The sequence below is a fragment of the Gobio gobio genome (assembly GCF_949357685.1).
Source record: "Gobio gobio genome assembly, chromosome: 12".
Taxonomy (NCBI): Eukaryota; Metazoa; Chordata; class Actinopteri; order Cypriniformes; family Gobionidae; genus Gobio; species Gobio gobio.
Window position 1 is genome coordinate 27889861 of NC_137105.1, and position 14183 is coordinate 27904043.

A 14183-nucleotide genomic window follows, 5' to 3' on the forward strand; every position below is an offset into this window, starting at 1 on the left:
GAAATGGCACATTAAAGTTAAAATTTCATAACTGCATGATGAAACCACTTTTTGTGCGTGTTTGCGTAGGCTGTACAGGTCTGGTATAAAGAATGTTTTTGCTCAGGTGACCAAAATGTCCGCCCAATATAGAAAAGTTTTGCTCCGCGAGAAAAGAAATTAGAGGGAACATTTTGGTTACTAACATAACCTCGGTTCCCTAAGATGAGGGAACGAGTATTGCGTTTTGCTAAAACGCTATGGGGGAATTCCTTTCCTCGAGATATTGAAGCAAATTTTTATTCAAAAATACCTTTTATACACAGTGCAGCTGCACAACTCTCAGCAGGAAGCAGCTGCGTGCTGATTGGCTGTGCCGCTGCTACTGCAGCAACCTATAGCGAGACCGTGGGGCAGGATGGACCAATCAGGTCCTTCCAAATTCCCGCCACAAGGGGCAACAGAATTTGCATAGCCAAGGGTATATAAGACCCACTCTCGCAAGGTTAGTCAGGTTAATCGACTGAAGCGACTCCTGAGCAAGTAAGCAAGCACGGCAAGCAAAACGCAATACTCATTCCCTCATCTTAGGGAACCGAGGTTACGTTAGTGTAATAATTTCACTTTTGGGCCCAAACAAGGGACGCCAATTATGTAGTGATTTTCCTTCGTCCATCCAAGGACGTTAAGAAAGGTAGTGATTGGTACTCACGTCACCGCTGACTTTGTGATTTTTGGATCACACGTCACTTAAGGTGTGGTTATGAGTACATCAGATAACCACCTTCCCCCTCTCTTAGTTTGGGACACTAGTCAAGGTATTTTACCTTGGCTGTATGAGAACGCTCCAAACAGGAGGCTGTTCAATCATTTTAGATTGAATGTAAAGTGGGGAGAGTTGGTCAGCTGATTTATCTGAAAGATTGGTGAGATTTCTAACTTGTAGAGCCTTTTCTGTATTATCAGCACAAGTAAGACACAATTGTAATAAAATAGATTTTATTAACAAAAGATAAACAAGAATAACTAACACAACTACTAAATGAATACAATGAATGATAAAAGAATAAAGTGCATAAGATACATAAAATACATGTGATTAAGTTGAGTGTGGCTATGGAAGAGTTGCGTTATCTTATGGAAAGATAAACTGTTGTTTCTCTGAAACTAAGGGGAAGAACCTTATTATGCATCAAACAAATAACGGAAAATTATTTGTTATTAACTAGCATCAGTTAAATTACCTCTAATGTAAATTAGAAAATCATATACTGATAATATACAACAATGCCAAGGTTTCTGGAAAGAGGTTTGGTTAAGTGATATTTACCACCAAGTTCCACTTGGTTGAGTGAGCAGTCCGATGGCAGTGACTTCATCCACTGGTTGTGCTGGGTGACAATGCAGTGGGAAAGGAGCTGGAATCCGTTTCAACAGTCTTGAACACGAAGATCTGTGGGATGCTGATCTCCTGGAGCACCAAAGGGTCCTAAAATCTGGAACACGCAGATGAGGCCCTGAAGTAGGTGCAGAAGGTCCTTAATCTGGAACACGCAGACGAAAGAACCTCGAAGTGAAGGTTTGCTCTCCTGAGCTTAACCTTGTTGCAAATGTCTCTGTGTGTCTTCTGACTCTGTGGGTCAGACACTCAGGACTTGGTCAATCCTCTATTGTCTCTCTGGCATGGAGACTCTGGACGTGCTGTAGTCGTCTCGCTGGACTAAAACTCTGAACGTAGTGGTTGTTAATGTCTCTTTCCTCACAGGCTGGAGGCTCAGAACGTGGTCATATCTGTTGCTGCCTCAGCAGCTGTAGACTCAGATCCTCAGATCTTTTGTTGTCTCTCTGGATGAACCAGAGGCTCAGAACTTGGTTGCTCTGTCACAGTCTCATCCTTGCTGGTGAGACTCAGAACTTGTTGAACTGTTACAGTCTCATCCTTGCTGGTGAGACTCAGAACTTGTTGCTCTGTCACAATCTCTCTCAAGGAGAAATTCAGAACCTGTTGTTGCTCTGTCACAATCTCTCTCAAGGAGAAATTCAGAACAAGGTGTGTCTGTTTAAAGGGTACCTTTATCCTTTTCCGAATAGGAGGAGATTGCAATTTGGCGCTTCTCCATTCCAGTGTTGCGATTGGCTGCTGGCATCAGAGGGGGTCCACAGTGAGACTCACCCTCCTTTCTCCTGTGGAACTCATTTGCATACTGTACACAGTTATAAGTCTTTAAAGTGTCTTTAAAGTTTACCAATGCATTTCTCACTTTCCAAACCACCATCAGAATACCCTTGGCAATATTCTAAACAAATAGAAACCAAATATGATGGGAAAAGATTGAACTGTTCATTCATTAACAGCTGATTCTGTGTAAAATGTTGCATTACAAATAGCTGTCACTGAGATTACTTATTTCTCTGAATAAGTATGAAATGGATGTGTGTAGTTTACATCAGTCTTAAGGTTCCCAAACATACTCATGACTGGATTTAGATAGATCATTTTGGTCTTTCTTTCACCCACTACTGCTGAGGTCCTGTGGAATTTTTATGTCAGTCATAGACCAGGACATTAGGGATGTGGGTGAAGGGCAGGTACTGCATTTGGGCCAATGAGATGTCTTGTCCTTCATGGGCTTGGTACAAGAGCTGGTCTTTTTGGCCTCTAAGAGGTGTCTGGATGTTGTCATAGCATCTTATCTGATGGCGTTGGACAGCTTGTTTGTCTCAGTCTACCAAGATCCAATCAAAATGTAGCAAACCTTTGTCCACTGTTATGGACAGAGAGTGGCCCGGCCATAAACTGGGCCCTGGAATGTGCTGTCCACTACATTAGTAACCGAAACGTTCCCTTACGAGAGTACTCTCGTATTGCGTTTTGCTATGGGGGACCAATGCAAAACGCTGTGCTTGCTTAACGGCTCTAAAGCCGACGACACCAAACCCAGGCCAACCTAGGTGGGCCCGTAATATGATATCAATAATTCAGTATGAGCCAGACCTGAGTCGGGCCCTAAGAGAATGAACACGATATACGTGCAATAATAAGTATAGACCAGACATAGTCGGGTCAGGAATAATGAGTGGCCAGATAATTCGAGCCGTATAAGGAATATGCTTATGACTTATACAATATTCAACTCAGGCCGGACTTATCGAGCCTTAAGGGGTTAAATCTGTTTACACAGCAAGAAGCCCAGCTTGTAAAGCCGGAACATCTAAATTATAGAATCTGATAAAAGTGGACGGGGAGGCCCAGCCTGCCGCCGCACAGATATCATTCAGAGAAATGCCAGTAAACCAAGCCCACGAAGAGGCCATGCCTCTAGTAGAATGGGCTCTAATGCCTAAGGGGCAGCTGAGATCTTTAGACTCATAAGCCAGTGAAATAGCATCCACTATCCACTGTGACAAGGTCTGCTTTGTAACCCCGCACCCTCGGGTGCGGCCGCCAAAGCATACAAAGAGCTGTTCAGTTTGCCTGTAAGCAGCGGAACGCTCTATGTATTTTCTCAGCGCTCTGACAGGACAGAGCAAATTAGCATCTATTTCATCTAACGGTGATGAAAGTGCCGAAAGTGAAATGACCTGTGCTCTGAACGGAGTTGAAAGCACTTTAGGTACATATCCATGTCTTGGTTTGAGGACGACTTTGGAGTCGTTTGGCCCAAATTCCAGACACGAGGCGCTCACAGAGAGCGCGTGCAGATCACCCACTCGCTTAACTGACGCGATCGCTAACAGAAAAGCGGTCTTTTGTGACAGGAGCTTTAAGCTCACCGAATGCAGAGGCTCAAATGCAGAGCTCTTCATGGCATCCAGGGCCGTGGACAGGTCCCATATAGGGACTGAAGGGGGGCGAGGTGGGTGAAGCCTTCTAGCCCCTTTAAGGAAGCGAACAATGAGATCGTTCTTTCCTAGGGACAGTCCGTTCACTTGAATGTGATACGCTGCAATAGCAGCCACATAAACTTTGAGCGTGGAGGGGGAACGACCCGTGTCCAGAAGCTCTTGCAAAAATGTAAGCACCTCTGACACTGCATAATCATGTTCGCGCTTTACACCAGTCTGAAAAGACTGACCATTTGCCTGAATAGAGCCGCCTAGTCGTGGGGGCTCTAGCTTCAGTAATAGTATTCAATACGCTTTCAGAAAGGTTCTCATGTACCCGTTGATGGGCCAAACATGAAGCGCCCATAGATCGGGACGGGGATGCCAGATCTGCCGTTCCGCCTGCATGAGGAGGTCTCTCCTCAGCGGGATCGGCCACGGAGCTGTATCTGACATCTGACTCAGCAGTGAGAACCAAGGTTGATTTCTTCAAAGCGGGGCTATTAAAAGCACAGCGCATTTGCTCTCCCTGATCCTCTCTATGACCTGAGGTAACATTGAGATTGGGGGAAAAGCATAAAGAGGAAGGTTGGGCCATTCGTGGGCCAACGCATCCTCGTGCTTGGAGAAATATATTCGGCATTGAGCATTGTCTTGTGAGGCGAAAAGATCCACTTTTGCCTTTCCAAACTTTCCCCAAATTGTCTGAATTATATGTGGGTAAAGAGACCACTCTGCAGGGGACACTTTGCCCCTGGACAGCATGTCCGGACCCAAATTCAGAATGCCTGGCACGTGAGTCGCTCTCAGCAAGCTCAGATTGTGCTCTTCCCATATTAGGGCTTCTTCCGCCATTGAGTGCAGATCGATAGATCTCAGACCGCCTTGGCGATTTATATAGGCTACCACCGACCTGCTGTCAATTCGGATCAGGACATGGTGGTGTTTTATGTACGGAAGGAAAGCTCTTAGCGATATCGTGACCGCTTTCATCTCTAGACAGTTTATATGAAGGCTCTTCTCCGAGTCTGACCAGAGACCGGAGATCGCCCTGCCCTCGTGAAGGGCTCCCCAACCTAGGTTGGATGCATCTGTCGAGATAACTTTCCACTTCGTAACAGTGCCCAAACTCACGCCCGTCTTGTACCAGACGGGGTTTTTCCAAGGAGCCAGAGCTAACACACAGCTGTGGTCTACCTTGATTTGTAATCGGCCCGAAAGCCATGCGTGAGCTGGAACGCGGCGATTCAGCCAGCGCTGTAGGAGGCGCATGTGCAACAGACCCAGTCTGAGAACTGGCGCCGCCGAGGCCATGAGACCCAACATCCTCTGAAAGTGTTTGAGAGGAATGTGTGCACCGGACATGAGGGAAACCGCTCTGTTCCGAACAGAGAGCGCGCGCTGTGACGTCAGTGAGTCCAATACTGTTCCTAGAAATGAAACTTTCTGTGTGTGAACTCTTTGCCACGTTGATTCTGAGTCCCAAGCATTGTAAATGGTTGAGAAGCCAAGATCTGTGGTTTAATAACTGTATCTCTGACTGAGCTATTATGAGCCAGTCGTCGAGATAATTGAGAATTCTCATTCCCCGAAGCCTCAGCGGGGTTAGCGCCGCTTCCATGCACTTTGTAAACGTGCGGGGAGCCAGAGATAGACCAAAAGGTAGCACCTTGTATTGGTATACTTTCCCCTCGAAGGCGAATCTCAAGAATGGCCTGTGATGGGGGGCTATTTGTATGTGGAAATAGGCATCCTCTAGATCCACAGTGAAAAACCAATCTCCCGGGCGAATGTGCGCGAGGATTTGTTTCATTCTCAACATTCTGAACGGGCGCTTCATAAGGGCTTTGTTCAGATGTCTGAGATCTAGGATGGGTCTGAGACCACCGTCCTTTTTTGGTACAAGGAAGTAACGGCTGTAAAAGCCTGACTTGCTCTGTGAGGGGTGTACGGCTTCCACCGCTCCCTTTATTAACAGTTTTGATATCTCGGTTCGAAGCACGTGACTTTTATCGCTTCTCACCACTGTCTCTTCCACGGCGCGAAAGCGCGGTGGTCTGCGAGCAAACTGTAGCGAGTAACCTTGTTCTATTATGTTCAACACCCATTTTGAAATGCCGGGAATGGCCCGCCAGGCCTCGGCCTTCGAAGCCAGGGGCTGAATTAATCTGTGGGGCGAGTCGCTGAGTAACAGGGACTCGGTGGCCCGATAACTTTGCGCTAAGTTGGCGCTTATGAGGGAAATGTTTCCCGCCGCCTGAGTGCAGGGGGCCGGGGGACATAGAATATTGGTGCTTGTGTACAGGCGAGCGCGTTAGAGCACGGGCTCGTTGACTGTGAGAATAATGTTTCCAGCCACCTGAGTGCAGGGGGCTGGGGAACATGGGGGAGTGCTTGAGTGTAGGGGTACATGCTTTAATGCTGGCACACTGCCTACAGAGAAAAAGCTCTTTTTGTGACTCATATGGGTCGCCCGTGAAAACGGCGTTTGTGTACAGGAGACCGCGCTTGCTTGCGGGCTCGTTGGCTGTGAATGTGGTGTTCCCAGCCACCTTGAAGGGAGCTGGGGAACGTTTTAGAAGAGAGCGAGGCGGTACACCGGCCGAGGCGGGCACTATCTGCCTCCTCTTTATACCTCTGGCTAGGACGGCACATTGCTGGGTCGGGGACCTCGACACTCCGGCGGTCTGCTGCGGCTCGTAGAGCGGGAACGCTGTCCGGGCTTAGAAGCCGCGTGAGGCTGGCGAGCTGAAGGCGGCGCCTTGGTGGGCTAGGCTGGTCCAGCTTTAGTGTGATGGCTAGCAGAGGAGCTGGAACGCTTAGGCAGGAAATGTCGCATTGCCTGCAAGCCTTCTGTGCTTCAGTGAAGCGCTCCGTGAACCCAACCACGGCGGGACCAAATAATCCTGAAGGCGACATGGGCGCGTCCAGGAAAGCGGTCTTGTCCGCGTCCTTCATCTCGGTTAGGTTAAGCCACAAATGGCGCTCCAACACCGTCAGGCTGGCCATACATCTGCCGATCGCCTGAGCGTTGGCCTTGGTGGCGCGCAGGGCCAAGTCAGTGGCGCCGCGCAGATCCTTCAGAGCCTTGTTGTCAGGAACAGACTCATCCAGGGAACGGAGGAGTTTGGCCTGGAAGACTTGAAGCACCACCATCGAGTGTAGCGCTGACGCCGCCTGGCCGGCGGAGGCGAATGCTCGACCGGCGAGGCTGGACGTAGTGCGGCAGGCCTTGGAAGGGTGCACAGCCTTTGACTGCCATCCTCTGGCGGAGGGCGGGCAAAGGTGTGCAGCGACGGCTTCCTTGAGGGGAGGAAGGGCTTGGTATCCTTTTTTCTGAGCGCCATCGACTACCGAGAGCGCTGGAGAAAAAGAGGACTTGGCGCGAGAAGAAAATGGCGCCTTCCACGACTTTGTTAGCTCCTCGTGGACTTCTGGGAAGAAGGGAGCGGGTCTTTGAGCGGTCGGTTGACGGCGGTTCTCGAAAAACCACTCATCCAGTCGGCTTCTCGTGGGCTCCTCGGGCTGAGACCAGTCAATGCCGAGGTCGTCCACGGCCTTGGTGAGCAAACACATAAGCTCAGCATCGACTGAGGTTATAACGCCGCTAGCCGTCCGCGTCGAAGTGGCGTGCTCCGAGGCGGCATCCGACCACCCGCTTCCAGATGCAGCAAGGGAAAGGCTGTCATCCTCTTCCTCCTCCGGTCCGCCGAAGGAAACAGCAGCAGCCGCCATGCGAGGGGAGCTGTGCTGTTCCTCGACGAACAACACGGGCGATGGCGAGGCACGCGGGGACATGCCCCGCGTGTGCTCGTCAGAGCGCTCCAGTGGCCTCTGGTCGCGACGTTTTTTCTTCCGTGGCTCGAGAGGCTGGGAGCAAGGGACGGGATCCGAGTCGAAGCTGGCGAGCCGAGCCCGAAGGGTCTGCAGCGTCAGCTTGTCGCACTCCGGGCAGCCGCCCTGGTTGAGTGCAGCCTGCGTGTGGTCTCGTCCGAGACATGACACGCAGATGATGTGCCGATCCTCGTCCGCGATAAAACCTCTGCACGAGGCGCAGGAACGAGACATTTGCAACAACGTCTCGGCTCTTTTTGGATGTGTAAAACACAGAAGGTATTTGAAAAGGATATGTGCCGGATGGCGCAGCTGGAAGGCAGGCTGAAGGCGGAGAATCCGACGTCCTCAGGCTGCAGTGTTCCGCTGGGTGCGTGTCGACGGCAGGCTTCGATCCAGAGCTCAACGATTGCAAGTCGCTGAAAAAGAATTAATCTGACTAACCTTGCGAGAGTGGGTCTTATATACCCTTGGCTATGCAAATTCTGTTGCCCCTTTTGGCGGGAATTTGGAAGGACCTGATTGGTCCGTCCCGCCCCACGGTCTCGCTATAGGTTGCTGCAGTTGCAGCGGCACAGCCAATCAGCACGCAGCTGCTTCCTGCTGAGAGTTGTGCAGCTGCACTGCGTATAAAAGGTATTTTTGGATAAAAATTTGCTTCAATATCTCGAGGAAAGGAATTCCCCCATAGCGTTTTAGCAAAACGCAATACGAGAGTACTCTCGTAAGGGAACATTGATCACGACCGTTGCAGTATGCAAATAAATTTTGCATGCTCAAAGTCTAGTGTGACTGCGGCTTTTTGCAAAAAAGAGTGGGAAAATATTAAAGTCAAGATGTGCCAAGCTGATAGACTCTTCAAATAAGTATTAGTTCAACACACTTTAGTTCGTTATTGCTATAGTTTTTTTTCCTCTGAAATATGTTACTTTGGTTTGAATAGATTGCAATTTTTACATTTAAATGAGCAACATTCTGATATGATTTATCTTTGTTTATGCTGAATTTCATTTACATAGAACTACATTACATATAACTTCACTACTATTCATCTGGTGACTTGAAAGCACTTCTGAAATGCAAATCTAGTTTACATTGTAAAGCTGACTCACATAGACCCTTTCTGTGCTTTGGTGCAGAATATTCTGTCTGCAAAGTTAAATTTCTGAAATGTTCCACACCTTAGTACACTATTTGCAAAAGCGTAACGATTTCTGTTAAATGTTTGAATTACAAATCATTACTTGGCTAACAAATATGCCATCGTTTGTTAAAAGTATTGACACCTGTATCGACTCAGCAGTGTTTATACAGTTTGAAAAATAAGCTATCTGATGCCTACCACATCAATCACCATTATGTGCTACGGCTGGCTGACGAACATTTAATTAGCTCCTGAAAACCTTCAGCCTTTACTCACAGCTCCGTCTATTTACATCATTATTGCTTGGCACAACAACATGCTGGTGTCAAGAATTGACCCTTGCCTCTTCTGAGAGATGCACTCATTCGATTGACTCACATCAATAGACAAAGCTCAATTCTCAAAGACTAGGATTTGAGAACTAAGATGAAATAAATAAAAACAACAGAATATTCTTCTTTTTCAGAGCACCAGGCTGGCCTTGGATCATCTGGAGTCAGTTCCTGAGAAACTCAGTCTGCTGGAAAACTTCAAGGATCTCGAGGTTGGATCATAGGTGATGTCTTGGTCAAGATTTGATTTTCTTCTGAGGCAAATATCATGGTTGGCTTATGTGGTTTTAGGAGTCACAGAGGCAGAGAGAAATGGTGGAACAACGTTATGCCAAATATAAGGAGATAGTTGGGTACCTCCAGCATCAGCTTGAGGAATCCAAGAGGAAGATTCAGGAATACAGGGTATGAACACACAGCTCTCATGCCATGCACTTAATAAATTACCAGTATAAATTAACTATCATCCTGATCATTAAGCTTAAATATTTGCAATATATATATTTAAGCAGTAAAAGACATCCTAGAGTGCTTTTGTTCTGGCCTCATGCTCATGGCCATATCATAGCTGAGATAATATTTATAATGACTGTATTAAGCAAATAATCTGACCATGTGCATTTGTTTGGCCATAGGGAAACTATAGTTTTTCCCCCGTTTCTGTCACCTGATGGAGTTTGTGTTCCTTGTCACTGTCTCCTTTGGCTTGCTTGATGACACTTAATATTAAGCAATATTGTTGACTGAATGCTCTGACACTGTCAGATGAGAACTGAATCTGAGCTGGATGGTGACATCACTGTTTTCTGAAGAGCTGATTTATAACTGAATTGAACTCGATTAACTTTACACAGTTATTGAACTGAATGAATAAACACAGAACTATGAGTTGCACTGACTAGTCAATTTTAATGCTCTGCTATGACGCTTTAAGCTTGACGTCGACTAGTCACTGATAATGGCCTATAGAGGTCGCAACAGGATAAGAAATCATTGAAGTCCACTTTTATGCTTGGTTTCCAAGTTAAAATGACAAATATATGCATACTCAGAGAGTGCTCCACTTTTAAGTATACCATCTGGTTGCTCAAAACTGATCAGAGAATGCACGTTTTAATCACCATTATAAACTAATGAGCTTAACTCTTTAATCTCTTAACCTGATCTCTTGCTGTTATTTGTATAGGATGAGAAGTTGGATGCCGCCTGTCGGAGTCTCCAGCTCACTGGTCTGACATCATCTCTGCTCAGTCAGAACAATTTACTGACTAGTTCCTCTCTGTCTACCCATACCTGTGAGTATAGGAGCACAGGACCCATGTGTGGGACACCGTAACATGCTTCAGTTAAAGGTTGTAAATTGATCATGTTCTGTGATTGTTGCTAATAAATGATAGACAAAAACACGAGTCTGATAATTTGCAGTTTAGGCCTAAATGATGGCTTTTTAATATCATGTCAAATTGCTATAAAAACCCATTTTGTTGTAAGAAATAAAAATAAAAAAATCTGTTAAATAGTGGTATTGATATTGGTGGTATTGGCCTTGATAGTGCTCTATAAAGATGGCATTAAACAAATATAATTTAATAAGAGAAGCTTACATAGTCTGAAAAGTTACCTGCATTTTTCTATGTGAAATTAAACCCGATCTTGGTAAAACATTTAAGATGATTCTCACAAAACTATCCCCTGGTTTAAACCTGGCTTAAGCCTAGTCCCAGACTAAAGAGCTGTCTTAAATGAAACTTGCACTAAAATATCTTAAAATATGTCATTGCCATTGTTTTGTCTCAAGATGCACTTCAGTAATGTTTTTTTTCCCAAGGCATGTTTATAAAAGATACTTAACCCTTAATCGCCCCTCAAGTAGGGTTTACGTTTGAGTCCCTTGGGGTCAGATAGACCCCAAACTTTTACAGAGCGATTGCATAAGGAAATATAATTTTTTTACATGGAAAACTATATATCATTTTTTTTATTTACTTCTCAACTATACATTTATGCTGTGTTTTTGTGGGTATTTGGTAGTTTTTTACCTATTTACTGCACAAATACTTAACTATGTCATAATTTGGCTCATTAAAAATCATTTTTTTATGAAAAAATCACTTGAATGATGATCTTAAATAAATATAAATAGTTTTTGGACATTGCTCTATGTGTTAGGGATAGATATTTTATTTGCCCTTTTCCCTCTCTTTCTCATGATTGTTCCATGTTGCATTTGTGCTCTAGTATTTGTCCTTCATTTATGTATGGAATTTTTTCAGATTTATGCCAGTTTTGTTGATTTTATTTGCCAGTTTCTATAAAAATGCTCTCTGTTGCAGTCACACATGTGTGTGTGTGTGTGTGCGTGTGTGTATGAGACAGAAAGTTCGTTCCACTTTGTGTTTATGCTCTAGGACCAGATCTTGATATAAATGTAGACATTTTCAGATTTATACTGGATTTAATTGATTTTTTTTTACAAACAAAGTGAAAAAAAAGCATTTTTTACATTTTCCCATTCATTGCCAAAATACAAAAAAATGCTCCAGACACCTGTGTTTGTGTTTGTGTGTGTGTGCGTGTGAGTGAACATGCTTGTTCCATATTGCATTTGTGCTCTAGTATTAGTACTTCATTTATGTATGAAAATCTTTCAGATTTATGCCAGTTTTGTTGATTTTATTTGCCAGTTTCTATAAAAATGCTCTCTGTTGCAGTCACACACATGTGTGTGTTTGTGTGTGTGTGTGTGTGTGTGCGTGTGTGTATGAGACAGAAAGTTCGTTCTACTTTGTGTTTATGCTCTAGGACCAGACCTTGATATAAATGTGGAAATTTTCAGATTTATACTGGATTTAGCAAAAAAAAATTGACAAAAAAAGTGAAAAAAATGTATTTTTTACACTTTCCCATTCATTTTCAATGTGGGGTCAATCTGACCCCGAGGGACTTAAACGGTAATTTTTTTTTTACACACCTTTAGAACAACCAAATCAAGCCCAGATTTTTTGTGCATGTTTAGATAGATTATTTAGGAAAAGTCACCGAGTCTCATGGCCCTGAGATGAAGGGAACACTTTTAAAAAATGGAGGAAAAGTCCAGTGGGGTCAGCTGGACCCCAAGGGACGATTAAGGGTTAATTATCCCAATTAATCGTTTGAAACAATGCACTTATTGTGTACATACACATTTTAATATTCTACTTATATATATTTTTTTAAATACCTGCATGTAATTACATCTGTAATTAATTTCTGTAATTACATTTATAATAATGCTGTTGACCCATCCTTTACACCTAACCCTACCCTTAAACGCACCCATACCACCTGTTACTAACTTTACCCGTATCCCACCTCAATATAAACAAAAAATTGTTGCAATTACAATGTGAACACAAGTACAGTGTACTTATTTTTTAATGCAAGTACGTAGTTAAGGCCACCTAATATAAAGTGGGACCAGTGGATCTGTGTATTTTTGAAAATGCCAAGATCAAGGATCCATTACAAAAAATATTTGTAAAGTAAAAACTGTTCAAAACTTGAATATTGTTAGACCATTAGCTCTACTACAAAGTCATAATTTCCTGACTGTTTGGACTTTTTTTACTAAGTGACATGTAAAGGCCAAGTATGGTAACCCAGAATTTGTCATTCGTTCCTGCCGGTTAACAATCCCAGGTGCTTATACAGTGGCCAGGTTGACTAGGAAGACTGATGTGGTAACAAGGTTATCCAACTCTCAAGTCAATGGAAATGCAAGTCAGTTTGGTGGAAAAAGGCTTTAATTTCCACTCAAGCTTTACATTTTTTTATTATTGCTCGTTTTCAGAATAAGCAAATAATCAGACGGGTTTATAGATGGTTAGGTGTTGCCGCAAAATGACCTAAAATATGATAATATGCAGGATGGAAGTCATTGTAATATTATTATGGTTTGCAGTGTATCTGAACTATTTCAAAGTAAAACCGCTTTCACAAAGGCGCAATATGCCTGGATGATGGATGTGGCCTTTTCAGAATATGGCTAATGAATATAGCCAATGTTTGTCTTGCCATATCTATACCTATCTCTGAATTTGCATCCAGTTTTCTTCTCTTTTCTGTTTAAAGCACCACAGAAACCCCTTGCCAGTCCAGATATAGAATCCCAAGAGCACGTTTCTACCATCAATGGAGCAAACTCTGTACACACAAGCGTGTAGTCCTGTTCTCTACAGCTGGAAACTTTTGGCAGTAATGACAAACTCACGATAAAAACTTGTGACTACCTCTGATTCCCACCAGATCCCTTATGTTTAGACTGATCAGATTACTTCATTGTAGAACATAAGTGCACTGTACAAACATTAATACTGCCATTACACTGTTCCTCCTATGTAATGCCTGTATTACAGTCCAGTTACAGTTAATTATACTGATCAAGTAGTGCTTAACTTTGTTTCTTTGTTTTTATGTATCTCTAACTTTGATAAAGCTCTGTGTATTGTCAGATATTTTCATCAGATGATTTGGATATGATAAACCTATGTGGTATTAACTGAAGAAAACTTTCTATGATTCTACTGTATATATATTTTATTTTTTTAATATCTCATTTTGAATATTTAATGTTGCAATTTTACCTTAACTTAGTAACACAAAGTGACTTTTTTTTTTCTACTAGGCCTATTTAAGTTTTTCTACATCAATGTAAGGGAATCAGTACTAAATTACAGTACCTTGCTTGATATATTTATGTATTCTTACCTTTAGATTAATGCAGTGAGTGAATTATTATTATTATTATTATTATTCTAAGTCTGACACTATGAATATATATGAGACTCTTACTTGAATGAATGTGAAACAAATTAAAACATGATCACCATACAGCTTGTCTCAGGTTGCAAAATTGGGTGCACAGGACATATTCTTCCATTCAGAACTGTAAAGATATACAACATTTGTCTAATGACATAGAAAAGAATATCTTGTTATTTCCTTTTTATTTCAGTGCCGGTCGTTCATGCAGAAATTTTTTTTGTAGAACATTAAAAAAATGTGTGTAGAAAGTGGGGCTGTTCGCTCAT

General features: G+C 43.6%; 1 protein-coding gene across 1 annotated transcript in view; it reads left to right on the forward strand.

The window, feature by feature from the left end:
• Window positions 1–13982, forward strand: part of cep128 (centrosomal protein 128) — a 204356-nt gene extending 190374 nt beyond the window's left edge. Inside the window, exons 21-24 of the mRNA XM_079831673.1 lie at window positions 9249–9326; window positions 9406–9519; window positions 10301–10409; window positions 13225–13982. Of these exons, the coding sequence (XP_079687799.1) occupies window positions 9249–9326; window positions 9406–9519; window positions 10301–10409; window positions 13225–13316 (393 nt within the window). The 3' untranslated portion in view covers window positions 13317–13982. The remainder of the gene's footprint in view (window positions 1–9248; window positions 9327–9405; window positions 9520–10300; window positions 10410–13224) is intronic.
• The last annotated feature ends 201 nt before the right edge of the window (window positions 13983–14183 follow it).